This window comes from Bos mutus, chromosome 4 (assembly GCF_027580195.1).
Source record: "Bos mutus isolate GX-2022 chromosome 4, NWIPB_WYAK_1.1, whole genome shotgun sequence".
NCBI lineage: Eukaryota > Metazoa > Chordata > Mammalia > Artiodactyla > Bovidae > Bos > Bos mutus.
The window spans coordinates 67,796,096-67,823,206 of record NC_091620.1 but is presented as its reverse complement, the minus strand read 5'-3'; the positions used below and the strand labels follow the sequence as shown (position 1 = coordinate 67,823,206).

General features: G+C 39.8%; 1 protein-coding gene across 7 annotated transcripts in view; it reads right to left on the bottom strand.

Annotated features, from left to right (window-relative positions):
- ST7 (suppression of tumorigenicity 7) overlaps positions 1-27,111 on the bottom strand; it is a 268,415-nt gene that overhangs the window by 116,819 nt on the left and 124,485 nt on the right. For all 7 annotated transcript variants that reach the window (XM_070369588.1, XM_005899134.3, XM_005899135.3 and 4 more), the window contains one exon: positions 6,733-6,815. In XM_070369588.1, coding sequence (XP_070225689.1) covers positions 6,733-6,815 — 83 coding nt within the window. The remainder of the gene's footprint in view (positions 1-6,732; positions 6,816-27,111) is intronic.

The window sequence follows — 27,111 nt, the reverse complement described above, 5'->3', positions numbered from 1 at the left end:
GAGGAGCCTGGTGGGCTATAGTCCATGGGGTCACTAAGAGTAGGACACGACTGAAGTGACTTAGCAGCAGCATGGTACAGGACTTGGTCTCCTGCTTCCTTGACCTCAGCCAATCGCCCCACCAGCCATCTGTTCCCCTAACCAGTTGAGGGGGATATGTAAAGAACTTGTCTTCATGTCCTTCTACCTCCATTCCTGGCCTCCTACTGTCAAGGCTTAAGGAAAAGAAAAAAGACAGGGAACTGAGGTTCTCTTCAAGGTCAACAGCCAGTGATCCATCCCCACCTCAGTGTCTGCATTGCAGCATTAATGACTATGACCTGGACAGGAGGATCACTGTCTTGGGGTAAAGTCACCTAGCGACCACTGACAACTGGGAGATGTGAGCCTTTGCCATGATGCCCAAAGCTCTGTCAGCTAATCCTGGGGGTCAGCTTTCTTCCAGGGATTCTGACTTGATTAGTCTGGAGTGGTATTCAGAATCCATCACTTTAAACAAGCTCCCAGATAATTCCCAGACACAGTCAATTAATTCATCTGTTCACTGAATCTATGTGAATTCAACAAATATTTAAGAATTAGCAAGGCATTACACAGATATATTTTCAGCCTATATGATGCTTCCATCACAGAGAGGATAAGACCATAAATGTCATAAGTGAAATTATAAATTATGGTAAGTGATGTTTTATGTTCTAGACTAACCAAATCTGACCTAAGCCACAGCTGATTGGAAAAAGTTTCCTCCAGAGACGTTTATAGTCTCCCTGCCTCCCTCTTTCTTTTCTCTTCTTTTCTCTTTTCCTTTTCTTCTTTTTGCTTTCTTATCTACGTGGTCCACTTCTGTAGGCCTGTTAAAAGGAATACATCACCCACTAGACACTGCTGCAATCCATCTTCCTAGTCAACACATTAATGAGATGAACAATGATGCTGGGACAAAGCAGTGAAAATTTAAACTTTAATCTTCCTTATACTCTTACCTAGCAAGGTGACCTGACAAGTCATAGGTTTTCTGGCTGCCTATTCCTTAGGTTTTTACTGACTTACACTGGATGACTTCTGAGGGTTCCTTCCTCTAGCCCTGCAACTGCATAATTTTCAAGTCAAGTGGAGGTCAAGATTTTAGATGAATGAAAAAGAGTTGAAAGGAGCCATAACAATCTTCTAGTCCCACTCCCTTACTTTTAAACAGGAGGAGACAGAGGGCATGGTCAGACAGATCCAAATTTAAATCCCACCATCTGTCTGTTATATGCATCCTTGGCAAAATTATGTAAATTTTGCATCGGTTTATACTCAGCAGGCTGGCTTAACATTCAAAAAACGAAGATCATGGCATCCAGTCCCATCACTTCATGGCAAACTGTTGGGGAAACAATGGAAACAATGACAGACTTAATTTTCTTGGGCTCCAAAATCACTTGTGGATGGTGACTGTGGTCATGAAATTAAAAGACACTTGCTCCTTGGAAGAAAAGCTATGACAAATGTAGACAGCATATTAAAAAGCAGAGACATCACTTTGCCTACAAAGGTTTGTACAGTCAAAGCTATGGTTTTTCCAATAGTCATGTATGGATGTGAGAGCTGGACAATAGAAATGGCTGAGTGCCAAAAAATTGATGCTTTTGAATTGTGGTGCTGGAGAAGACTCTTGAGAGCCCCTTGGACTACAAGAAGATCAAACCAGTCAATCCTACAGGAAATCAACCCTGAATATTTATTGAAAGGACTGATGCTGAAGCTGAAGCTCCAATACTTGGGCCATCTGATGCAAAGAGCTGATGTACTGGAAAAGACCATGATGCTGGGAAAGACTGAAGGCAGGAGGAGAAGGGGATGACAGAGGATGAGATGGCTGGACGGCATCACCAACTCAATGGACATGAGCCTGAGCAAACTTCAGGAGATGGTGAAGGATAGGGAAGCCTGGCATGCTGCAGTCCATGGTGTTGCAAAGAGTCAGACATGACTGAGTGACTGAACAACAACAAAAATACTCAACAGCACAGAGGCACTGGATATATCAACCACTTAGAATTTCAATGAAGTTAATATTAGAATTCACTTAGAATTAAATGAAATAATATATTCAAAGTGCTTAAAACAGTACCTGGCATAGAGTGGAAAACACAACAAAAGGTCCTTTATTTACAACTGATTCCTATCTAATTATTATCTCTTCTTTCAGTTTCCTGAAAACTATTGTTTTACACTGGATCCCTGAATTAACTCTTTTATTTACTATTTTAATTTTCTTTTTTTATTCTTGATTCTCATTTTTAAAAATTATGCTTTGGCTGCCTTTTCCCATATCCCTCTATTGAACATATATGCACAACCTGTAGGCATAGGAGCATGTCTAACACATTAATGGGGATACAGAGGTCTATTATAAATGTCAGTATGGCAGCATTTTCTCTATTCTACCAACATTTTTAGAAATTAAGGGAGCATTTTCTCCACATATCTACCTTACCATTCTCAAAAGCAAAAATAAAACCCATAAATGTTTTCCATAGATATAAACATCACCCACAGAGGCCACATCAAGCAGACTGGGCCTGTCCTTCCTAGAGCAGATAAAAGACTAAATTGGTGGGTTTGGACCGTGATAACAGGTGCAGTTCCTGTGGCTGGAACTGGGCTGAGATGAGAACTACTGTGACAAGTGGGTCGAGGGGCAGGCAGCATGAAGTTCAGCAAGGACAGAGGTGCCTGGATGGGGACTGGGCCAGGAAGTGTAAGGGAAGAGTGAGAAGTAGGTGGTGTAACAAACTCATTGCTGGCTTTCAACCTGTAAAATCAAGAGATAGCAGTGACATCTAGTAAAATACACGCTGCTAAGTCCTCATTTATTTTTAAACACATTAGTGTAAAAGACAGCAACATTTGCCAAACACATTTTATTTCTATATATGTTGTTCAGTTAACTGATTTTTCCTTCATAGGGTAAAAATAGCAGGGGTTTTGTTTGTTTGTGTTTAGCTCTCTTTGCCTAAGACATCACACTGCATGATAACTTCAGCCTCCAGCATAGGAATCCTGAGGTCCCCAAACAAGAAATTTCCTCAGGGGCAGCCCTGCAGCTTCTGTGTTCACCACCTGGCTCCCTTGACATTGCTCAGCAAAGAGTAGTTAGGTAATTGTCTCTCTGGTGCCAGGCAACCGCTATGCAATTCTATGCACACAGCTATTTCGCAAAGCACCTGATCCTTTATCCCAATGCTGCCTCTCCATGAAACGCACTTGACAGAAAGGAACAGTAGCTAAACAGAAACCTCAGCCCAGGGTGCATTTCAAGGGCTAGCAAAGGTGCGTCCCCAAGAGCCGATAGCCCCAGTGTCAACAATCTTTAAAACAGGAGCCTAAAGCAAACGAGAGTTATTCCCACACATGGTAGTGACTTTGACCTCAGTATGCTGCTAAGTCACTTCAGTCGTGTCCAACTCTGTGCGACCCCAGAGACAGCAGCCCACCAGGCTCCCCCATCTCTGGGATTCTCCAAGCAAGAACACTGGAGTGGGTTGCCATTTCCTTCTCCAATGCATGAAAGTGAAAAGTGAAAGTGAAGTCGCTCATTCTCATCCGACTTGTAGCGACCCCATGGACTGCAGCCTACCAGGCTCCTCTGCCCATGGGATTTTCCAGGCAAGAGTACTGGAGTGGGTTGCCATTGCCTTCTCCTGATCTGAGTATAAACCAAGCATTTCTGAGAAGGCCTTTCAAAATCTTCCCACATCAGAGGATTTCCTTTGCACAAAGTTTTATGTCAGTCAGGAGAACCCTCTACTTCCTAAGAAAGCAACAAAGCAAATATATCATAAAACAACACAGCAGTGATCATCAGGCATCAGCAACTGCAATTCACACACAGGGAGAAAGTGTCGCCAAGCCTAGGTCTGCAAAGATGGTCATGGTCCAGGGAAATCCCTTTATTCAGAGGAGAGAAGCAGGCAGATGGAACATCACCATCCCTAAGTGAGAAGGGAAAACGACTGTTGGGCTTAGCTCACCAGAGTGAACCTCTGGAGAAGGAAATGGCAACTCACTCCAGTATTCTTGCCTGGAGAATCCCATGCACAGAGGAGCCTGTGGACTACAGTCCAGGGGGTCGCAAAGAGTCAGACACAACTGACTAAGTACACACACACACACCAGAGTGAAAGGAAACAACCTGCATTCTGGTAGTTTGTAGGCTAGTGAACCCACACTGAGATACTACTAGAATAAAATGCAGACCTGCCATTTGTTCAGAAGCTAGAAAAACAGCTGAGAACTTAACCAGTGAAAATGAAAGTCACTCAGTCATGTCTGACTCTTTGCAACCCCATAGACTGTTGTCTGCCAAGCTCCTCTGTCCATGGGGATTCTCCAGGCAAGAATACTGGAGTGGGTAGCTGTTCCCTTCTCCAGAGGATCTTCCTGACCCACAGATCAAACAAACCCAGGTCTCTTGCATTTCAGGCAGATTCTTTAACTTCTGAGATACCCATTTAACCAGAGAGGTGGTGAAATGAGTGATAAAAGCACAGGCTCTGGTGCAAGCCAGACTGGGTTGAAATCCTGCTCCACCATTTGCCAGCTGTGTGACCTAAGGCAGGTTACTTCCTATCTAGCTTATGTATTAGTAAAATGAAAACAACACTAGTAGCTACCTCATTGTATTTTTTATTGCCCACGTCTCTATCAGATCAGATCAGTCGCTCAGTCATGTCCGACTCTTTGCGACCCCATGAATCGCAGCACGCCAGGCCTCCCTGTCCATCACCAACTCCTGGAGTTCACTGAGACTCACGTCCATTGAGTCAGTGATGCCATCCAGCCATCTCATCCTCTGTCATCCCCTTCTCCTCCTGCCCCCAATCCCTCCCAGTATCAGAGTCTTTTCCAATGAGTCAACTCTTCACAGGCGGTGGCCAAAGTACTGGAGTTTCAGCTTTAGCATCATTCCTTCCAAAGAAATAGTAATCACAGCATTATGTACAGAAGGGGAAAAAAAAACTTTCTAAAACCTCTTTCTCCTCAAAGATTCTTAACATAAATTTAACTATATTAGAGTGATTCCACTAGTTTAGATGGCTTCCTTTATGGTCACTTAAAGAAAACTACTGTAAGTATTATAACTTACTACACTTTACAATTTGTTTTACAGCATAAGGCAATGGAGCCAATGTGATAATGAAAATGATTATCATATTGCTTTTTGCCTATTTGGGATTTTTTTCAAGGAAGCAATAGCGAAATATATGTAAATTTTAGAAGAAAAGGAGATGAAGGGGGAAAGGTTAGAACTGCCACATTTGTGTCAATACATTTAAAGAAACTGAGCTATATTTCTCCTGATCTTGATTATGTCCAATAATCCATCCTGCCTCTTGAGAAACCTATATGCCGGTTAGGAAGCAACAGTTAGAACTGGACATGGAACAATAGACTGGTTCCAAATAGGAAAAGGAGTATGTCAAGGCTGTACATTGTCATCCTGCTTATTTAACTTATATGCAGAGTACATCATGAGAAATGCTGGGCTAGAAGAAGCACAAGCTGGAATCAAGATTGCCGGGAGAAATATCAATAACCTCAGATATGCAGATGACACCACCCTTATGGCAGAAAATGAAGAGGAACTAAAAAGCCTCTTGATGAAAGTGAAAGAGGAGAGTGAAAAAGTTGGCTTAAAGTTCAACATTCAGAAAACAAAGATCATGGCATCTGGTCCCATCACTTCATGGGAAATAGATGGGGAAACAGTGGAAACAGTGTCAGACTTTCTTTTTTTGGGCTCCAAAATCACTGCAGATGGTGACTGCAGCCATGAAATTAAAAGACGCTTGCTTACTCCTTGGAGGAAATTTATGACCAACCTAGATAGCATATTCAAAAGCAGAGACATTACTTTGCCAACAAAGGTCCCTCTAGGCAAGGCTATGGTTTTTCCAGTGGTCATGTATGGATGTGAGAGTTGGACTGTGAAGAAAGCTGAGCGCTGAAGAATTGATGCTTTTGAACTGTGGTGTTGGAGAAGACTCTTGAGAGTCCCTTGGACTGCAAGGAGATCCAACCAGTCCATTCTAAAGGAGATCAGCCCTGGGTGTTCTTCGGAAGGACTGATGCTAAAGCTGAAACTCCAGTACTTTGGCCACCTGATGCGAAGAGTTGACTCATTGTAAAAGACTCTGATGCTGGGAGGGATTCGGGGCAGGAGGAAAAGGGAACGACAGAGGATGAGATGGCTGGATGGCATCACTAACTTGATGGACGTGAGTTTGAGTGAACGCCGGGAGATGGTGATGGACAGGGAGGCCTGGCGTGCTGCGATTCATGGGGTCGCAAAGAGTCGGACACAACTGAGCAACTGAACTGAACTGAACTGAACTGAATGAAGGAAAAACATTTTAGTTTAACTGAGTCACACTTGCTATAGAGTATCTCAGACGTTAGAATTTGACACAGAATTACATCCTCCTTTATTTTCCATTTTGCCTACATTTTGTTTTTCCCTTCAACAAAAGTAGCATACAATTTTTAAAATTTTCTTTTCAAATATATTTTAAAAACATAATCTGGACAGTGCAAGGCTTCTAGCAGGTCTCCCACCCAACACACACATACATGCGATCATTGTAAGCTGCTGCTGTGTACTCTTGCAGAGTTTTTTCCTGCACATATATAACACATATATTAATAATCAGTACATTTTTAAATAGGAAGAATTCCACCACTTACCAAAATAAGCCCTGATATTAGTGAGGAAGTTCCTGTTAGGGCCACGTAGAACTTCGGTGTTAATGTGTTCAAAAACATGCTCACTGAAAAACAAGAAAGAGGGAGAAGAACAGGGAATGCATGAGTGTATCATCAGTAAAACCAACTCTCATTTTTCTTTCTGGTGAAATCATTTGTTTCTGATGACAAGAGTTATTAGAATCATAGCCAAGTGCCATTAAAATGCGTCAGCATCACACAGGCTCAGAATACTAGGTTCAAATTATACATCCTAAAAGAAAACAACTACATACAAGAAGAAAGTTGTGAACAATTTTCATGAATTTATAGCCACTGAAGAGTCAAATCAAAGCTGGTTACTAAACTGTTAAGAGGACTGGAAGGTGCTCTAATATAAAACATATCTGATGTGTGGGTCCCACACATCAGAGTTTTTGATGAGCCAACAAGTGGTAGTTCAACCTTAAAACAAACAAAAATTAACTATATTAAAGATTTATTAAAGATTCTAATACTATGATCACCCCTGAAAAAGAAATGTTAGCATATATTAATACAGTTTTTTCAACTAACTTATAAGGTTGTTAGACTTCTCATCAAAGTAATTGGATTCAATGGAGAAAAGATGAAAACTAAACCAATAAAAATGAAAGTACAGTGGTAAGACTAGCTCCTGCCACTCTGTTCAAATCAACACTACAGTAGATCTGCTTGCCCATTAAGTAAGGTCACTTACACATTTTATAAGTATATTTTAAGTCATTATTTATACCTAGAAATTGCACAAAACTTTGCAAACCAAACAACAATTGACCTAAATGGTTTTTTGCTTGCATATTCACATTTCTTAACTGAAGTGTTTGTGGAAGGGGATCATATCCAGTCCTGTTTCAATGAAGAACATTATAAGTAGGACTTTTATGCCATTAGGGGAAAAGCCTTTGGCATTTGTCCCGAGCTCAGCTCAGAAAGCAAAGTCACCAACATGAACAGAGATCCCATGCTCACTCATTGAACAAACGCTCTCTCTGCTTATGAATGAGACTGTGGACAAAGAATGGAAGCATGAATCAGACATAGCTCCCACCCTCTAGAAGGCTAAAGTCTAGCTGGAAACAGACAAGTAAACAAACAATCAACAGATGGTTTTGATAAGTGCATAGAAGGGTCCTGTGCACAGAATTTTATGAAAACACCTAAAAGGTATGCATCTTGGTCTGGGGGGTCAGGAAGATGTCCAGGAGTAAGCAGGAGTTAACCACACCAAAGTGGGCAGGAGGAAGACAGGAGGGCCATGTGAGCGAAGGACAGGGCCTGCTTTGAGATCCTGAGGAAAGAGCACAGCCTTCGCAAATGTCTGTGGACCTTCCCAAAGGCAGAGATGTAGAAGGATGCACTGATTCTGTCTTTCCTGACCATGGGCCTGGTCTCAACAAACACTCCTCCCCCCACATCCACTTTAATCAAACTGGTTTGAGGGACTCGTGGTCTATCATTTGCCATCACAAATCTGGACTAACAAAGTGCTCAGTCAAAAGTCACAATGTGACTAAGTGGACCCTTTCGGAGGTAGAGGAGGCACAGAAGGAGGGATCGGCCTAGGGCTGTAAGGCAAGAAGAGGCACAGCTGAAATGTGGTCCTGCACTTGGCCATTAAAAAAAACAAGACTGTGGTTTGTCACTTCCACATAACAGTCTCTATAGCAGGAGGCAGATTTCTAAAAAGATTTAAAAAAATCAAGCAAACAATTCTAGTTTCAAACCTAAAGCTTGTAACTGACAGTTGATTCTGAGGTGCCTAAAATTCTCAAAATTCCCCTCCTCACACTATGAATGATTCAACATTTCCTTTTTTTTTTTTTAAGTCACCAAAATAGACCATTCACTTTGTTATTCTATAATTATGAACATTCATATCTGTACCATACACTTTTCAGTAAGTTTCTGGGGACATAGAATTCAACGAAATCTATTTCTAAAAGAAAGAGGGAAACCACTGCCTGAATTGTGAAGTGCTTTGGTAGTCCAGCTAAAAGCATAAAGCAATGGAGAGAAAAAGATTGGCTACTGAAAAATTACTGATGCACTAGAGATAAAATTTGAAGAACCAATTGACAAGTGAAAAAATTATGTGAGTTTTTAAAAGAGAGAAAAATAAACATTCTATACATTTTTTCTTAAAATTATATAGCAACCATCAGAAACAATTAGAACATGCTTCTCTACTACATCCAGTTATATATACCAGAGTTGGGAGAGAGAATGGTGGGCACTAAAACAGACAAATAGAGAATGAGAGAAGCAGAGATAGAAGCATTTATAGAGTGGAAGGTGTTCATTTAATAACCTACTAATTTTATAGTCTTACTAGACATTCTGAGTAACATCATTAAGACATGGCATTTGGCAATTCTGGGCACAAATATCAACAATTAGTACTTGCCATTTGAATCTATCTATGTATTTAAAGTTCACAATAGCAATTTCACAGACTGGAGAACTCACTGCTCACTTCAACTCGGTGAGGGCAATATTATTATTCATCTTATTTCATAGCTGGTGGCTGGGCAAAGCCCTAACACAGTTATCTAGCCCCAGAGCTCAGGCTCATGCTATCAAGGGTGCATATGAGGATAAAGCTGAAAAGCATGAAGGAACAAAACAGCAAAAGAAAAACAGTAGTCTTGCATTTGAAAGGGAGAGGAAGCTCTAAAGGAGAGATACTAAAAGATGGATGATTGTACTGCTATTCCCTGGGGTGGGGTGGGGGGGCCGCGGGCGGGAGGAGGCAGGATGCCACCCTGAAGGGAAGCATCTAGTTAAATATTCCTCCGTTAAATGAGAGCCGCACATCGCAAATCAGACTGTCTTAAACCTAGGAATACCTTGCCTACTTTCATCAGAGTCACTGGAAATTATTTTTGAAAATATGAGGGGGAGCCTGCTGAAATACCTAAAAATTAGACAGAAAACTTTGGGGAGTATAGTTTGAAACATAAACTGGATATTTCCTGACACCTATAGACACTCCAGTGTTCTTGCCTGGAGATTCCCAGGGATGGAGGAGTCTGGTGGGCTGCCATCTGTGGGGTCACACAGAGTCGGACACGACTGAAGTAACTTAGCATAGACATAGGAATACTATCTCCATAGCTACTGGGACTCAGGCAAAACAAATGGTAAAGACTAATCTAGCTGTGGTAAGAATCAATTCATAAAATTAAAAACTTAGTAAGTCAGAAGGCTTTTCATCTGACCTTGCTGGACACACTAACAGGTCATTGCTCAAAGAATATTGCATCAATTATTCAAGGATGGCAGGCCTCAGGGAATGTTTCTTAGGCATTCTGAAGATGCTGAACTTACGTCGTGTCTGACTCTTAGTGACCCCATGGATGTAGCCCACCAGGCTCCTCTGTCCATGGGATTCTCCATGCAAGAATACAAGCGTGGGTTGCTTTGCCCTTCTCCAGGGGATATTCCCAACCCAGGGATCAAACCCAGGTCTCCCGCACTGCAGGCAGACTCTACCATCTGAGCCACCACGGAAGTCAAAACTTGGCACAGTCTGGAATTAAGTACAGGTCTGAGAAGAAACTAGGTAGGAGGGGTGGGTAAATGAATTGAAAACTCAGTGACCTCTCTGGATCACAGAAGAGAGGAGGTAAGAAGATAATACAACATGTCAACTGTGGACAGTCAAGAATCACCCCTGTGAGCTGGGAACTAGAATACCAGAGGGCTTACTCAGGAGTCACATGGGATGGCCCTGTGAGGTCCTGTCTGTGAGGAGCCAGCCCTGTTTCTGGCCCTTGTGACACCAAGAGTCTTCCCGCATATTCTTCAGGGCACAAACAATTCCCAAATTACACTCCTGGAGAACACACTGAACATGTAACGCTTAAAGAGTGTTTGACTCCTCAAGATATATTCTACTTTATACAAGCCCTTGAACGAACAGGTTAAGGCAGCATCAAAGACTAGGAGGTACTGACTAGACAGAACTGAATATGCAGTGTGATAAAGTCTACAACACCCAAAAACATGGGTCTGCTTTGTCTCGTGTTCCATTTAATGCCTTGCTAAAATAGGGCATGTGAAGTAAAAAGAATTAGAAAGTTATGACAATCAGCAATCACTGAAAAGATTAGGACTAAAGTCCTTAGAAAGAAAGGTTAAAGAAACTAAATCTATTTAAGCTGTGTTGGAAAAAAGAAAAAAAGAGAGAGATTTTTGTGTGAAAGCTTTATGCCTGGGAAAGAGAGAGGGGTTAGGAGACTTGGTCTCTGCACCGAAACCAGCAGCAGTGGTGGCCCTGGGAAATTCTGACACCCTCCCAGAGCTGCTCTGAGGCTCAGATGGAAACAGGCCTTTCCTCACCCCCTCACAACCAGTTCATACTTGCCGAGTGTCACCCTGGGAAGGGTGCTGGGGATACAGCAAGGAGCAGAGTCCCTCCAAGGGGCTTACAATCCAAGGCGTGAGAGAGGTAAGTAAACCACTAAGAGAACACATGAGGGAGTCAGGAGGACACACAGCACTCAAAGGGATTAGGAGATCAAGAGAAATGTCTGCCAAGTGTAAGCATCCGTCCGAGACTTGTAGGATGAATCAAGAGCTACCCAGGTGAGATTACTTGTGGCTGCATGGGCTAGTCTCAGACGAGACAAATGAAAATGAGTTCAGACTGCACGTCTCAAAATTAAAGGTGTTTACTGCTCTTTGGCATTCTCCAAAATCATTTACCAAGGACTTCTCTCTAGTGACTTTATGCAGGGAGTAGATAAAACAATACTGAAGAAATAGGGAACTCTGAATTCTTACTTTTCTTAGAAAATAAATATAAGTAAAATTTATTTCAATACAAGTTGAAAATCTATGATTCTGGGGCTGTTTCATTATCTACAACATAAGATAATGTGTCTTACAGGGTTGTTGTGAGAACTAAATGTGACAGTTTAGATAAATTGCCTAACACAGTAGATGTCATCAAATAATATTACTGTTGTTTTTTGTATTACTCTTCCTTTTGTGATTGGGCATCTTCTATTACTATGGCATAGAAAGCAGAGGAGACTGAGCTGAATGTATACATAACAGTAGGAATAGTAGTCATCTAGCATTTACTGAGCACCTCCTGTATGCCAAGCACTGCGGTATACATCACAGCCCAAGAAATAGATCACCTGCACTGTGATTTGTCTTTATGTTAAACACGGATGTCCTACAAAATAGTCAGTTAACAGAAGGGTCCTTTGAACTGGAGTCTCGCTGCTTGAGATGGAAGTAAACTTGAGGGTGAGTCTGAAGGCAGCCATTATAGAAGGCAAAGAAATCCATGTGGATATCCAATAGCTCTGGCTAACTGCGGTGAGCCCAGAAAGGGTGTTAAGATAAGCCACTCTATCTGCTCCAAGAGCTTCTTTCTCAACTGTTCATAAATAAAATGCAGCTTCAAACTCTGCTTCCATGAGAGCAAGCTATTCCACATGCTAATCTGTGGCTGTCTTTGCAGATCTACTGATGTTAAAGTAGAAGCTTGAGGAAATTTTTTTTTTAATCTGGAAACCAAGTATCTTCATTTTACCCCAGTAAATTTTTGTTGTTGTTGTTGTTTTAAATAGGCCACACATTAAATTTACAATATTTAAATGTTTCAAAAAAAATCAGTTTTACATCTGTAAAACCACATCAGTTCAACAGAAGATTAAAAGCACACCAAGAGCATGCTTTCTCGTTTGTTGTTTCTGCTTCCCCTCTCCTTGCCCTTCACCCTGGTCTCCCTAGGCTGTGACAAGGTCTCAGGCTTTTATGTATCACAATTCCCTGGATAAATTCTGTAGCATTTATCCTTGAGAGGAGAAAGACATGGAAGTATATCTTTAGACATGTTCTTATTGCAAGAAACCCTCATAAATCATTCTGTCAACTCTTCCCTCTACCCCTGACGTTGCATTGGCAACTTTACAGGTATACTGTTTCTGCTTTATCAGGCGTCTGGCTCAACTGAGGAGTGGAGCTGAGCACATTCTTTCTTTCCTCAGTTGTGATGGAGAAACTACACTGAAGCAATGCTCAATCTTCACGGCTCCTTGTCCCTTGCTGGAGGGAGTCCATCTGTCAACAACGTAGGACTGTCCAAAGCCCAGTCACATATAAACCTTGGTAACCCAAAGGACCTAGAGAAGCGAGATCTCAGATTACCTGTTCCCTTTTATTTGCAAGTAGGCTCATGATGAGAGACTATAGTCAAGAACAGGAGAGCAACTTGTATAAGTCTTTTACATTTTTAGCTATTTAAAACATGCTTTAATTTAGAGTTGAAGATTTATGACTCTTCTTATTTCTCATAAACTGCTTGACATCAGGAAGAAAAAAAGACATAATTGCCTCTAACGGGAGAAACTTCTGCAACGAGACAGAAGCCTTATGGAGACATGGTCCTCCAGGCCCAGGCCTCCTCTCACCTCCAACCAGTCACTGAGTCTCCATCATCCAGCACCCAGCACAGAACCTGGGCCACAGGGATACTCAACGTTTGATAAACTGCAGGACAGCATAAGGGAGAGTGGTAGGTGACAAAGTCATTAACAACCATTCCTCAGGACTTCTTATTAAAGAAACAAATTCCTAAGTCTAGAAAAATTGAAATTCTTTAATGGCTGTGACCTGTTCTTCTGGGAGTGTGTGTGTGTGTGTGTTTCTGTCCTAGAGTACCTGTACACTGTGAGATGCTTATTAGGTAGACTGAATGACCACTACTCACTGCTAAATCAAGCAAGTCCAGACATACTTATGCTATCCTCACACAGTAAGGCCTTGGCTATATAGAACCCTCAGTAATGAATTATTTGGGATAAAGTGAAAATGAATGTATTAGTTGCTCATTCGTGGGTCTGACTCTTTGCAACCCCATAGCCTGTAGCCTGCCAGGCTCCTCTGTTCATGGGTTTCTCCAGGCAAAAGTACTGGAGTGGGTAGCCATTCCCTTCTCCAGGGGATCTTCCCTGGATTTTCCAGACTCAAGAAGCGAACCTGGGTCTCTTGTATCGCATACAGATTCTTTGCCATCTGAGTCACCATGAAAGCCCTAGTTAAAGCCCTATTAAAAATCAGAAGTTTTCTTTTTCAAAGCAATTTTATAAGGAAATCTTTCCAAAATGCATCACATACTTGACTGCATCTTTAAACAAAATATTCAGAAAATATTTCAATCTTTACTTGACGGCTGTAAGTCATCAAAATGAACATAAACTATAGTACTGTGCTAGCATTCAGCAATATTTCTAGAAGCCCTTTCAGTACCCTATGTTCTTTCCCTCCAAAATGAAGTGATCCCAGACTAATGTGTTTTTTCAGTCTTTCTCATATTTTTGTCACCCGGCATACTATTATTTGTTGTCATTGTGTGCCTGCTTCAAACTGCTTTCTCTCCTTTTTAATAAGCTACTTAAAAATCTACAGTTCCTTCAAAGGCAGGTAATCAACTTTGGTCATTCAATAAATACTGATATTTAATGTATGTCAAGGGGGCTTCCCAAGTGTTGTAGTGGTAAAGAATACGCCTGTCAATGCAGAAGACACAGAAGACATGGCTCGATCCCTGGGTCAGGAAGATCCTCTGGAGGAGGATATGGCAACCCACTCCAGTATTCTTGCCTGGAGAATCCCATGGACAGAGGAGCTTGGCAGGCTACAGTCCATGGGGTCACAAAGAATTGGACACAACTGAGCACACAATATATGTCAAAACTGTACAATGCTGAGGATACACAGATATATAATACATAGTTCTTATCCTCAAGGAGCTCTGCATTTTGTGGAAGAAACAGACATGGAAACAAATTAACAGGCAATTCTTAATCTGAGTATTACTCTGGAAATAGAAAGTTGGTACTCCTACATCAGCCTTGGGCTAGGGTGCACGTGTACATGCTAAGTCGCGTCAGTCATGTCCGATTCTTTGCGACCCTATGGCCTGTAGGGTAGGAAATAGAATATGCATTCATAAATGTTCCTTTGGTAAGATTGCTAAGCAAAGCCAAAGAATGTGCACCGGAACTAGGTAAAATAAGACCTGTGATCTCCCATTGGTAATTCTTTGATGCTCATCTGTATGTGCTATATACACTGGCTTTAAATATATATATATATATAGAGAGAGAGAGAGAGAGAGAGAGAGAGAGAGAGAGCTTGGTGGTTGGGGAGTTGAAATGACTGGATGGCTGAGTTCTAGAAAGGTCCAGTATCACCGCAGTGAGCTATAATACACACATCTATAGGATGGCTGAAATCAGTATTGTAAATATAAGAACACTCTTGGTGGTTCTTGTGTTCACAATAAAAGTGGTCACTCAGTCATGTCAGACTCTTTGCGACCCCATGGACTATAGCCTACCAGGTTCCTCCGTCCACGGGATTTTTCCAGGCGAGAGCACTGGAGTGGGTTGCCACTTCCTTCTCCAGAGGATCTTCCTGACCCAGGGATTGAACCCAGGTTTCCCACATTGTAGGCAGACACTTTACTGTCTGAGCTACCAGAAAAATTCCTGTGTTCACAATGGAGGACTCCAAAAGGCTCCTTACAGAATCAGTCATGCAAAATGTGTTTGGACTTTTCCCTCATCTTGATAAGAATTTGGTCATCAGCTTCTCACCCTTACTTTACTAGAAGTTATTTTTTAAAAAAGAAGCCCTAATGGTTTGATTTAATCTAACCTAATGATTAGATTACATGCTGCAAAATTCATTACCTAAAGGACTAGAATAGAGATACTACCTAAAAGTGTTCAAAATATTTGTGGCAACCCAGTAGTCTGAATACATAATTGATAAATTTAAGATGCATGGAAGTAACTAAGAAAGGTAAGAAGAACATTAACAACAGTAAGGGAAACACAGTCTAAAACATCTTTCAGCAAATTCTCTATACTTATTTATCAGTGCACTCTTTTATCCAAAATGTACTTGGCTTATAAAAAGTACAAGACACTGAACTAGACACTGGGGTCGTGAAATTAAAAAATAATGAGACTGACCTAGAGAAAGGAAAATAAGATGCCTACACAAATAACACAGGACAGAATATGAAACACATCAGAAAACAGGTACAGACAAAACTTAGAGGAATAAAATATCACTTTCCTCTAGAAGGATGAGAGAAACTTAATGAATCAGATGGCCTTCTTTCTGGGCTTTGAAAGACGGATAAGCTTAGAGCATGAGGTTGGAGATGAAAAAAGATAGTGTAGGACTCCAGACAGACAGGACAACACACCCAAAGGAACTGGGTTGGAGTACGAGGTAGATGAGGAGAAGCAGTGGGTGAATGTTAACTCAAATGCCAAGCTGAGAAAATCAGACTTTACACAGAAGACAGCAAGAACATACTCACCATTCATGAACAAAGATGTGAGCAAGACAGGTGTGTCTGGTAGTAATGAAGCAGAGTGTAAAATGTAGAGCTTTAGGAATTATTTCAGAAGAGAGCTCCTGTAATACCATGAGGGTGGGCAGTTGGGCATATCAGATGCTGCAGAGATAAATTCAATGGGATTTGGCTGTTAACAATGTGACACAAAGAGTAAGAGTTTAGAGACGGTTGGCAAAATGGAGCCAAAGTCAAATGGCAAGTGATTAAAGATAGCGAGTGAGTGGTAAGGAAATTACAGCAGCGGGCACAGGCTACTTCAATAGGAAGTCTGGCAGGAAAGGAAAGAAGAGCATTTATCATTAAGTGTGACTTAAGTACAGAAAACAGAAATGGCACCTTAGGAGTTAATAAGTAAACTAGGAAGGAATAAAACTCAAACCTTTATTCTACTGCAGTGATATTAGCCCCCCTAAGAAATCTAATACTGGTTCATTCTTATACCAAGCTTTTATCTCAGATTTTTTTTACATACATCTGAAAGAATAATTAAAAGTGTGAAGTACTTTAATTGACATGATTCTGAACCTAACAATTACATTTATGTGCATTCCTGTTTTATCAGCTGGGATTAAATGACAATACAAAACTAAATTGTTTTCTACTGAATTTATTCTGATTTTTGTACTGTCTAATAATTTCCATGCTCCGTTTTGAAACCCTCTGCTAACTGCAAGAGTTTGCTCACATGAAGATCACAGTTTGAGCCAGAGAAGCAACTACAGGCCACAGAGTAGTAAAATTAAAATTAAGTTGGGTGTTTCTTTTTATTATATTCTCCACAAATCAATGACTAATCTACTTCTCTTTTGAGTGAACAGCTGCCGCACAACAGAAGGTCTGCTGGAAGCAAAGTTAGGCTATTTCCTTTTCGGTGAGGACACATAACCCACAGAGTAAAGCAGCCACAGGGGAAACCACTAGACAGACCAATATTTTGGTATTCAGCAGCTCCAAAGCTCCACAATAAACCTTTGGATTCATTATTTTCGATTCCACTAACTAGTTTCAGCTTTGTATTTGCATCAGATGACTAGCTATTACTCCAGAGGACACTTAAAATTATCTCCCCAGGTCCAGGGCTGGTAGCAAATTCTAAGCACTAAGGCTCAAACGAATTCAGCTTAAAGCAACGTCTACAGGTGACAGTCAATAGAAACTGAAAATTGGTATTTGCAAATGCTAGTAAGCCAGTTTTTTTTTTTAATATATTTTTAAAGATGTATCTAAATTCCAGACGCCCTATGCCATCCCTAATACAAACGCTCCTAGTGCCTGTTGCATGGGCTTTTTTCCCTTCCAAATCTACTCTTAACATCTCAAATAGTTTTCAGACATTGTCATCCCTCACTGTGAGTGACCCATTCATCTATAATATAAAAGGAAAAAGAAAAAAATTTGCATGTTTTAATTAGAATTGTCTAATGCCTCACTCCTTAGGATTCAGCATTTTACCTACAGGTGGATCAGTAGTGGTTAAAACCCAGGATTAATGAGGTCACTGTCCTAAGTCTGAATGAGTCAGTGAATCTCATACCAAGAAATCCTGTGCCACAAACTAGAGAGCACCCCAGGCTAGCTGTACTATAAATAGGTATTACCGCTTGGAAGCCAAGCAACACATTAGTATAAAATAACCACATTTAAAAAGAAAAAAAAAAGGGGCTTCCCTGATGGCTCAGTGGTAAAGAATCCACCTGCCAATGCAGAAGACACAGGTTAAATCCCTGATTGAGGAAGATCCTACATGCCAAGGAGCAACTAAGCCCATGGGCCACAGCAACTGAACCTGTGCTCTAGAGACCAGGAGTCACAATACTGAAACTCCATGTCTTAGAGCCTGTGTTCCATCACAAGAGAAGCCTCCCCAATGAGAAACCTGTGCACCACATCTAGGGAATAGCCTCCACTCTCCATAACTAGAGAAAAGTCCACACAGCAACGAACACCCAGCACGTGTGCTCAGTTGCTCAGTTGAGTCTGACTCTTTGCGACCCCATGGACCATAGTCCACCAGCCTCCTCTGTCCATGGGATTCTCCAGGCAAGAATACTAGAGTGGGTTGCCATTTCTTCCTCCAGGGGATCTTTCTGACCCAGGGACTGAAACAACATCTCCTGCATTGTAAATGAATTCTCTCCCTTGAGCCACCTGGGAAGTCCAATAAATACCCAGAACAGCCAAAATAAAATAAATTTTAAAAAATTACCAAAGAAAATGATTAATTTTCAAGGTTATTTTTCCAAACCATTTTGAAAAACAAACAAACAAAAAAATTAATCTTCCCCCTGCAAAAAAAAAAGAGAGAAAGAGAGAAAAAAAGAAAAGAAAAACCAGCATACATAGCACTGCTAATGATTACCCGCACAGGCCAAGTTTTTCTTAGGAGATACTGCTAAGATAAAATCATGCAAACTGACAGATGTAGAGACTAAAGGACAAAGCAACATTTAACATAATTACTCAGTAAGCAAGTACAGTAAGTGATTTGCAAAAATGCCACTTTTAGTATAAATCAGATCACTATCTGCAAGATGTCTAACATCATCATTATGAGGACAAAAAAGTGTCTTATCAGACCATACTTTAAAATACTTAGTTCAGTGTAGAGAGAAAGACTGACTAATATTTACTCAGGAGATGTACTAGGGCTACTATATGTCAGGCACTGTTTTAGGTTAAACATTTTAGATCTTTAATCACTTGATCCCCACAGCAAATCCACAAAGTACATCATTACTCCCATTCTCATCCAAGGACATGCAGCTATGAGCGATTTGAACATTACTCTGCCAGACCCGAAAGCCTGTGCTCTTTCCTCTTGTGCACATACCTTTCTTTGGGGTAGCTGATACCATATTTGGGAAGGTAAAACAGAAATGCCCAAGTTTCACATTTGCTGTTTGAGGTTTCCAAAGTTATTCTCTTTTGAAATGGCACTGTGCCACTTGTTCCAGAGCCAGACCCTGAGACTGGGCTCAGGGAGCCCTCTAGGACTTGAAAGCAAAGGACTGCCCCAAACCTTAGCCTCAGGGGCACAGAGATTCCTGAGTTGAGGGTGAGAGTGAAGGTGGCTGATTACTGAGACATTCATTACCACACAAACCTCATGTTAAATGACTTTGACTCTCCCTCAAGACAAGACAATGAAACATGACATCTGCAAGTTCTGATGCATTCTGCTCTGCATTCTGTTTTATTCTGTATATTGCCCATTTAAATTATTATGTTCTTGGGAGAGGGTTTCAGGATGGGGGACACATGTACACCCATGGCTGATTCCTCTACAATATTGTAAAGTAAATAGCCTTCAATTAAATGAATTAATTTAAAAATAAATTAATAAATTACTATGTTCTATGCTTAGTTGCTCAGTCATGTTGGACTCTTGCAACCCCACAGACTGTAGCCTGCCAGGCTCCTCTGTCCATGGGATTCTCCAAGGCAAGAATACTGGAGTGGGTTGCCATTTCCTTCTCCAGAGGATCTTCCCAATCTAGGAACTGAACCAGGATCTCCTGCACTGCAGACAGATTCTTTACCAACTCAGCTATGAGGGAAGCCTAAATTACTATAGGTCAAGGTAAAAATCCAGAATCAGATATTTCATAGAGAAATAGGCAGCACCATCTCACGGTCAGGACGTAAATATGAATATTGGTAGATCTGGCTCCTTTCTCTGATTCTTTATTAGGCACCATTCATTCTCCTTCATTTAAAATTACAGTGTGAACTTTTTCCAATCTCATTAAAATTTTTTGAAAACATGATTTTAATGGCTGTGTAAGAGTACTTCCTCCCAAAGTTTTTTTTTTTTTTAATAATTTATATAAACTGCTTTGTCAATGGAAATTTAGGTTGTTTCTAAAGTTTTTGATGTTACCAGTGCTATTAAAATGAAAGTGACTATTGCTTTGATAGGCATCTCTAATGATTTCCTTAGAATGGATTCCTAGAAGTAATATTAATGACCTAAAGGTGACAAGCATTTTAAAGTCTCAATTCAAGTTGTCAAATTACTTTCCAAAATGGTTGTGGTGCTTTCCACTCCAGCAGCGTTTGAGAGCATCTGTCTCATCAAATTAAGCATTATGTGTTCCCAAATTAGTAGAGAGGAAAGGAGGGAGGGAGAGATGGAGGGAAGACACAGAGAAAGAAAAAGATAAAGAGAGCAAGAGAGGAAGGAAGAAAGGAAGAAAGGAAGGAAGGCAGAAAGGAAGAAAGGGAGAGGGAGGGAGTTATTTCTTTGATTACTAGCTAAGCAAAAATTTTTTCATGTTTATTTTCTCTAGTTTTTAATTCTTTGGGGAGCATCACAGACAAAACCAGATCTAAAAATGATGGGAGTACAACATGAAACAAGTCAAAAGCTGCAGAAAAAAATCAAATAATTTCTCAAAACAGGGAAGCGAGGGACCTAACTGCTGAAAGGAAACACTTAGGTGAAAAAAAAATCCCACTTGCAGAGTACTGGGGTTAAAAATACCTTAAACTGTCTACCTCATTTTAGTATGAGAGAGAAATGCTGTCTCTTTTTGCCACAGAGCATTAGTGACTTGAAGTACTCCTTTGTTTTTCCTTTTTGGTGCTTTTCCCCTTCTTCTTTTTCTTATACATAATTTCTACATACTTGTCTCTTATTTCCTCTTTCTTAGGAATAACGACTATTGCCGACTCAAACATTACAAAGATGGACATACCCAAATGATAGAGAACAGGTATTTATGTTCTATAATAAAACCAGGAAACAGAAAAAAATGAAAGTCTAAAACTGATTCACTCCTAATACATTCGATCAAAGTAAAAACATAAAATTTATCTTTATTCTCAACAGATTTTTTAAAAAATAGAGCATGTCCTAGCTGTGGAAAATTTATAAAGACTTTTATAATCATAATTTTTAAATGGCTAAAAATTTTCATTGGCTCTAAACTTGACATTTGACTAGCAGAAAATATTTATAGGATCTTCACAAGACTTCCAGTTGTTGATTTTCACAACTTCGTAGGGTCTTATTATTCTGCCCATTTTTACATATAACAATTACTCGACTTGCTCATCCAGTCACACGGCTAGAACGTGACATACTCAGGACATAAAGTCAGGCGCAACTGGCTCTGAAGGCTGAGTACTTACTTCATCACCGTTCTACGGGCATCTTCTACTGCACAACAGCCCTCACCCAAAGTCTCTAGTCGGATCATTTCTTTCCATCTGTGCTCATTAGTTTACGTATGGCCTCTGGCTTCTTTCATGCTACAAAAGCAGAGCTGAACATTTGTGACAGACTCTACGACCTGCAAAGCTGAAAATTCGCACTATCTGGCCCTTGGCAGAAACAGTTTGCTGACCCCTGGCCTACATTAAATAAAAAGTGTTTCTCTGGTATTTTCTATTGATGTATCCCTTAATGGCAAAAGAAAATGAAGTGGAGTCATGAACCCCAGTTTGAGAAGCATAAATTTAAACAACCATTTGCCCCTTTACATCCTGTTGGGGAGTCATCAGTGTTTCAACAATGCTGCCATTCCTCCAAACTTTTTAAAAATTGTAATTGTAGCCTGATGTACTTTCTTTTCAACAATCTCAACTCTGGTAGATGTTAGTATTTTAAAGGTAGATTTTATCTTTGGTAACATGTAAAACTTTCTATGGCCCAAACTAGTGCCTGAGTTAGCTAGTTAAACTGGTATTTTTGGTTTTTAATCACAGATAAATTATGATTACCAGTTCATTGATAAACTATGAAGCTGGTTCTTTTATATGACCTGTGCACTGATTCAGATATCAAATATTATTTTGCTTGTGTTAACTTGTCTAGACTACAATCTCCAGTCATTTAATCAAACACCAATCTAAGTATTGCTATAAAGGTATTTTGTAGATGTGATTAAAGTACACAATCAGTTAACTTTAAGAAGATTGTCCTAGATAATCTAGATGGACTTGATTCAATCAGCAGGTAGAACTGAAGTCTCCCTTGACAAAGAAGAAATTCTGCCAGTGGATAGCAGTTCCAGCCTGTCCTGAGGAGTTTAGACTCACTTAGGCAGCGTATAATCATGTAAGCCAGCTCCCTACTTCTCCCTTTCTCTCTCCTCACTCCTACCCCTGCATTATTGTGTACACACACACACACACACACACACACACAGAGGAATCTCCCACTGGTTCTGTTTTACTAGTAGAACCCTGATATATCAAGTCTGAAAATATTTCAAAAATAATTTTAGTTCTCGTTTCATACTTAGCAGTTTAGACAACACCAATCCCTTGGATAAATATAGCCACCTAGAAATGAAACTCATTACTTTATAGTCACATTATTATATTATCACTCCTATTACATCTGAATTCCTCACTTCCCTCTGGCAAACCACAAATTCTAAAAGAGTAAAATTAAGCTAAATAAAACCTACCTGAGAGTATAAAGTACTGAATTTTCATGGAAAGTATAAAAGTCTTAAACTATAGCAGTAAGAAGATAGATAAAATTATTAAAACTTCTGATACAGGTTATGCACAATCACACTTGAAATAGTTTCTATGAAAATGCCAGTCTAAAAGAAATTTTAATTCACTAAAAGTCCAACAAACTGTAGACAGACACCCAAACATTTCCTGCATCCAAAACATCAAAAAGAGGAATAATTTGAGAAACATTCCAAAAAAAGCACTCAAGGCTGCCATGTATACATTATTATTCTGGCCTGCAGTTCAGTTCAATTCAGTTGCTCAGTCGTGTCCGACTCTGCGACCCCATGAACCACAGCACACCAGGCCTCCCTGTCCATCACCAACTCCTGGAGTCTACTCAAACTCATGTTCATCTAGTTGGTGATGCCATTCAGCCATCTCATCCTCTGTCGTCCCCTTCTCCTCCTGCCTCCAACGCTCCCAGCATCAGGTTCTTTTCCAATGAGTTAACTCTTCACGTGAGGTGGCCAAAGTATTGGAGTTTCAGCTTCAGCATCAGTCCTTTCAGTGAACACCCAGGATTGATTTCCTTTAGGATGGACTGGTTGGATCTCCTTGCAGTCCAAGAGACTCTCAAGAGTCTTCTCCAATACCACAGTTCAAAAGTATCAACTCTTTGGCGCTCAGCTCTCTTTATAGCCCAACTCTCACATCCATACATGACTACTGGAAAAACCATAGCCTTGACTAGATGGACCTTTGTTGGCAAAGTAATGTTTCTGCTTTTGAATATGCTATCTAGGTTGGTCATAACTTTCCTTCCAAGGAGTAACTGTCTTTTAATTTCATGGCTGCAGTCACCATCTGCAGTGATTTTGGAGCCCAAAGAGATAAAGTGTGACACTGTTTCCACTGTTTCCCCATCTATTTCCCATGAAGTGATGGGACCAGTTGCCATGATCTTCGTTTTCTGAATGTTGAGCTTTAAGCCAACTTTTTCACTCTCCTCTTTCACTTTCATCAAGAGGCTTTTTAGTTCCTCTTCACTTTCTGCCATAAAGGTGGTGTCATCTGCATATCTGAGGTTACTGATTTTTCTCCTGGCAATCTTGATTCCAGCTTGTACTTTCTCCAGCCCAGCGTTTCTCATGATGTACTCTGCATATTAGTTAAATAAGCAGGGTGACAATATACAGCCTTGACATACTCCTTTTCCTATTTGGAACCAGTCTGTTGTTCCATGTCCAATTCGAACTGTTGCTTTCTGACCTGCATACAGATTTCTCAGGAGGCAGGTCAGGTGGTCTGGTATTCCCATCTCTTGAAGAATTTCCCAGTTTATTGTGATCCACACAGTCAAAGGCTTTGGCATAGTCAATAAAGCAGAAATAGAAGTTTTTCTGGAACTCTCTTGCTTTTCCCATGATCCAGCAGATGTTGGCAATTTGATCTCTCGTCCCTCTGCCTTTTCTAAAACCAGCTTGAACATCTAGAAGTTCACGGTTCACATATTGCTGAAGCCTGGTTTGGAGAATTTTGAGCATTACTTTACTAGCATGTGAGATGAGTGCAATTGTGTGGTAGTTTGAGCATTCTTTGGCATTGCCTTTCTTTGGGATTGGAATGAAAACTGACCTTTTCCAGTCCTGTGGCCACTGCTGAGTTTTCCAAATGTGCTGGCATATTGAGTACAGCACTTTCACAGCATCATCTTTCAGGATTTGAAATAGCTCAACTGGAATTCCATCACCTCCACTAGCTTTGTTCGTAGTGATGCTTCCTAAGGCCCACTTGACTTCACATTCCAGGATGTCTGGCTCTAGGTGAGTGATCACACCATCATGACTATCTGGGTCGTGAAGCTCTTTTTTGTACAGTTCTTCTGTGTATTCTTGCCACCTCTTCTTAATATTTCTGTTTCTGTTAGGTTAGTGAAAATTAATAAGAGTGGCAAGAAGCTCTGAGGGCTGAGTTGGGCACCTAATCTCTACATAGTAATTATTACAGTTATTACATGAATAAAATTATAGTGTTATTCTAATCATATATCCATAGAAACATATATTGATTGAGCCAACACTTGAGGAAGCACTCTTTTACATTTTTAAAGTTATGATAATTATTTTTATCTTGAAACAAACCAAAAAAAAAAAACCACATAATTTATTTTCTGCTCCTAGAGTAAAAGCTGCGAAAACAAGAAAAGAAGTTTAGACCATCCTGGAAAATCACCACATCCTTTCCCTCCAAGAAATCTTGTTATAATTGTCACTGATCCATAAAACCTATGTTTGACTGTTTTCACTTTGGATTTGGAATTTGATGTGACAGTCATAATTACAAACATTCAACAGATGTAAAATTCAGTTACATAAACACAAATACAAATATTAAAACACACACAATAGGCTTCCCTTGCACAAATGGAGTGGTTATAAAAATACAGGACGTGAATACCTAAATCCAGAATGTTTGAACCTAAAAGATTATCTACATAAATCAAAAGCCTAAAATGTGGAATTTGCAAATTTAGTTGCTAAAATCATTCTAAAAATATGAAGAGATCTTGGTCCCCACTTGTCAATCCCAAGAGCTTGTACTGTGAATTAAGCACATTTTGGTTGTTTTTTAAAATCACTATACACCTATGGGTTTATCCTAAGGAAATAATCATGGGTTTCTGCACATATTTATCTTCAAGGATATTCAGGAAAATAAATTTGTAATATTAATTATAAAAGCAAAATCAAAACCACTGAATATCCAACAAAAGAAATGGCTAGATATTACATATTACTGTGACAGAATAGCATGCAGCCATGACAAACCATGCTACAAAATCACATTAGGAAAAAAGATCACCATGTTTTAGTTTAAAAATCATATTATATAAGCTTGTATAGTTTGACACTTTTTGTAAAAAAAATTCATAGATTATATATCTACTATCTTATAGGTACATAAGTACAGTTTCTGAGCACATGAAGAAAAGTTGAAGGATAGAATGCAAACATTCCAGTATTGCTCAACTCTGAGTGATGCAATTATGTGTGATTTTTTTTTTCCTTCACTATAGACTTGAAATTTTCTACTATATGTGTTCTTTCTTTTAATCAGGGGAAAAAGAGATTTGCAGAGCATGACATAAAACTAAAAATCATATGGTGCAGTAGTTATCTTTGGAGCACGAGATTATGGGAACTTTCATTTTATACTTTTTACATTATCTATAGTTTTACATTTTTTACATATGCATGTATTATTCCAATAATCACTCAAATGTGTGCTTTTAACACAATCAAAACATGCTACTTTTTAATTTTGAGAAATAAGATATGTTCTTATTTAAGGGGATTTTTTAAAGAACATGTCTATTTATTTTAGTTTAAAAGAAGATATTTCAAGATAAGTTGATAGATTAAGAGCAGCAACAACATAATGCTCCTACTTTTATTAAGTTTTCAAAGAGAACAACATAGGAAAAGTTTATATGTATCTGAATTCCAGTTTTATAAAAATGAACATTGAGCAACTTTTAATGATTACAATGCTACAGTCATAAAATCTTATATGGAATTATTTCAATATATTTATAATTGCATATGAACAGCACACAGATTTATTCAAGAACATGAAAGACTGTCCCTAAGCCAGAGAAGGAGAGCCACGTAGGAAGCCAGCAATCATTTACCCTGTACAGTCTGCACCGAGCACGCCACCCACCCAAGCCTGCTGCCATCCTTCAGTGTCACAGTAGGCTGTTGACATGACTTAATCGCTGAGCTAAAGCTAATTATACAGCAAATGAAACAATAAGAGAGAATTCACCCCAACCAATTAACTAAGAGTAGACATTAACTGTCTCAGAATGTCCTGCATATGCTAATTTAAACTTTATCACCCATAAAGACATCCATACAGTCACGACATTTTTTTGTTTATTCTTTATCAAGCTTTACAATAGTAGGAAAGACCCTGATGCAGAGCATCTATCTGGCTACCATATAGCTGGCATTCATTTCTCCAGCTGGCTGTGAATTTCTGTTTCATCCCAAGGTTTAAGCAGTGTTGTTTAAATGATGTGAGTTACTGTATGGTAATAAGCTGATAATTGCATAATAACACCATTAAGAAAAAATAAAAGTAACAAGATAACCTGGATTCACAATACTTATAACCCAGTAAGTACAATTAATTTGTGTCCCCAGATGGCTGGATTAATTAATACATCTAATCAGGAAAAATGGGCAGAAGAACTGAACAGACATTTTTTCCAAGGAGGAAATGCAGATGGCCGACAGGCACATGAAAAGCTCCTCAAAATCACTAATCTTGGGGGAAATGCAAATTAAAACCACAGTGAGATACCACCTCACACCTGTCAGAATGACTAGCATCAAAAACTACATAAATAATATGTTGGCGAGGATGTGGAGAAAAAGGAACCCTCTCTACACTATTGGTGGGAATGTAAATTGGTGCAGCCGCTGTGGAAAACAGTATGGGGGGGCGGGGAGGTGGGGCGGTTCTCT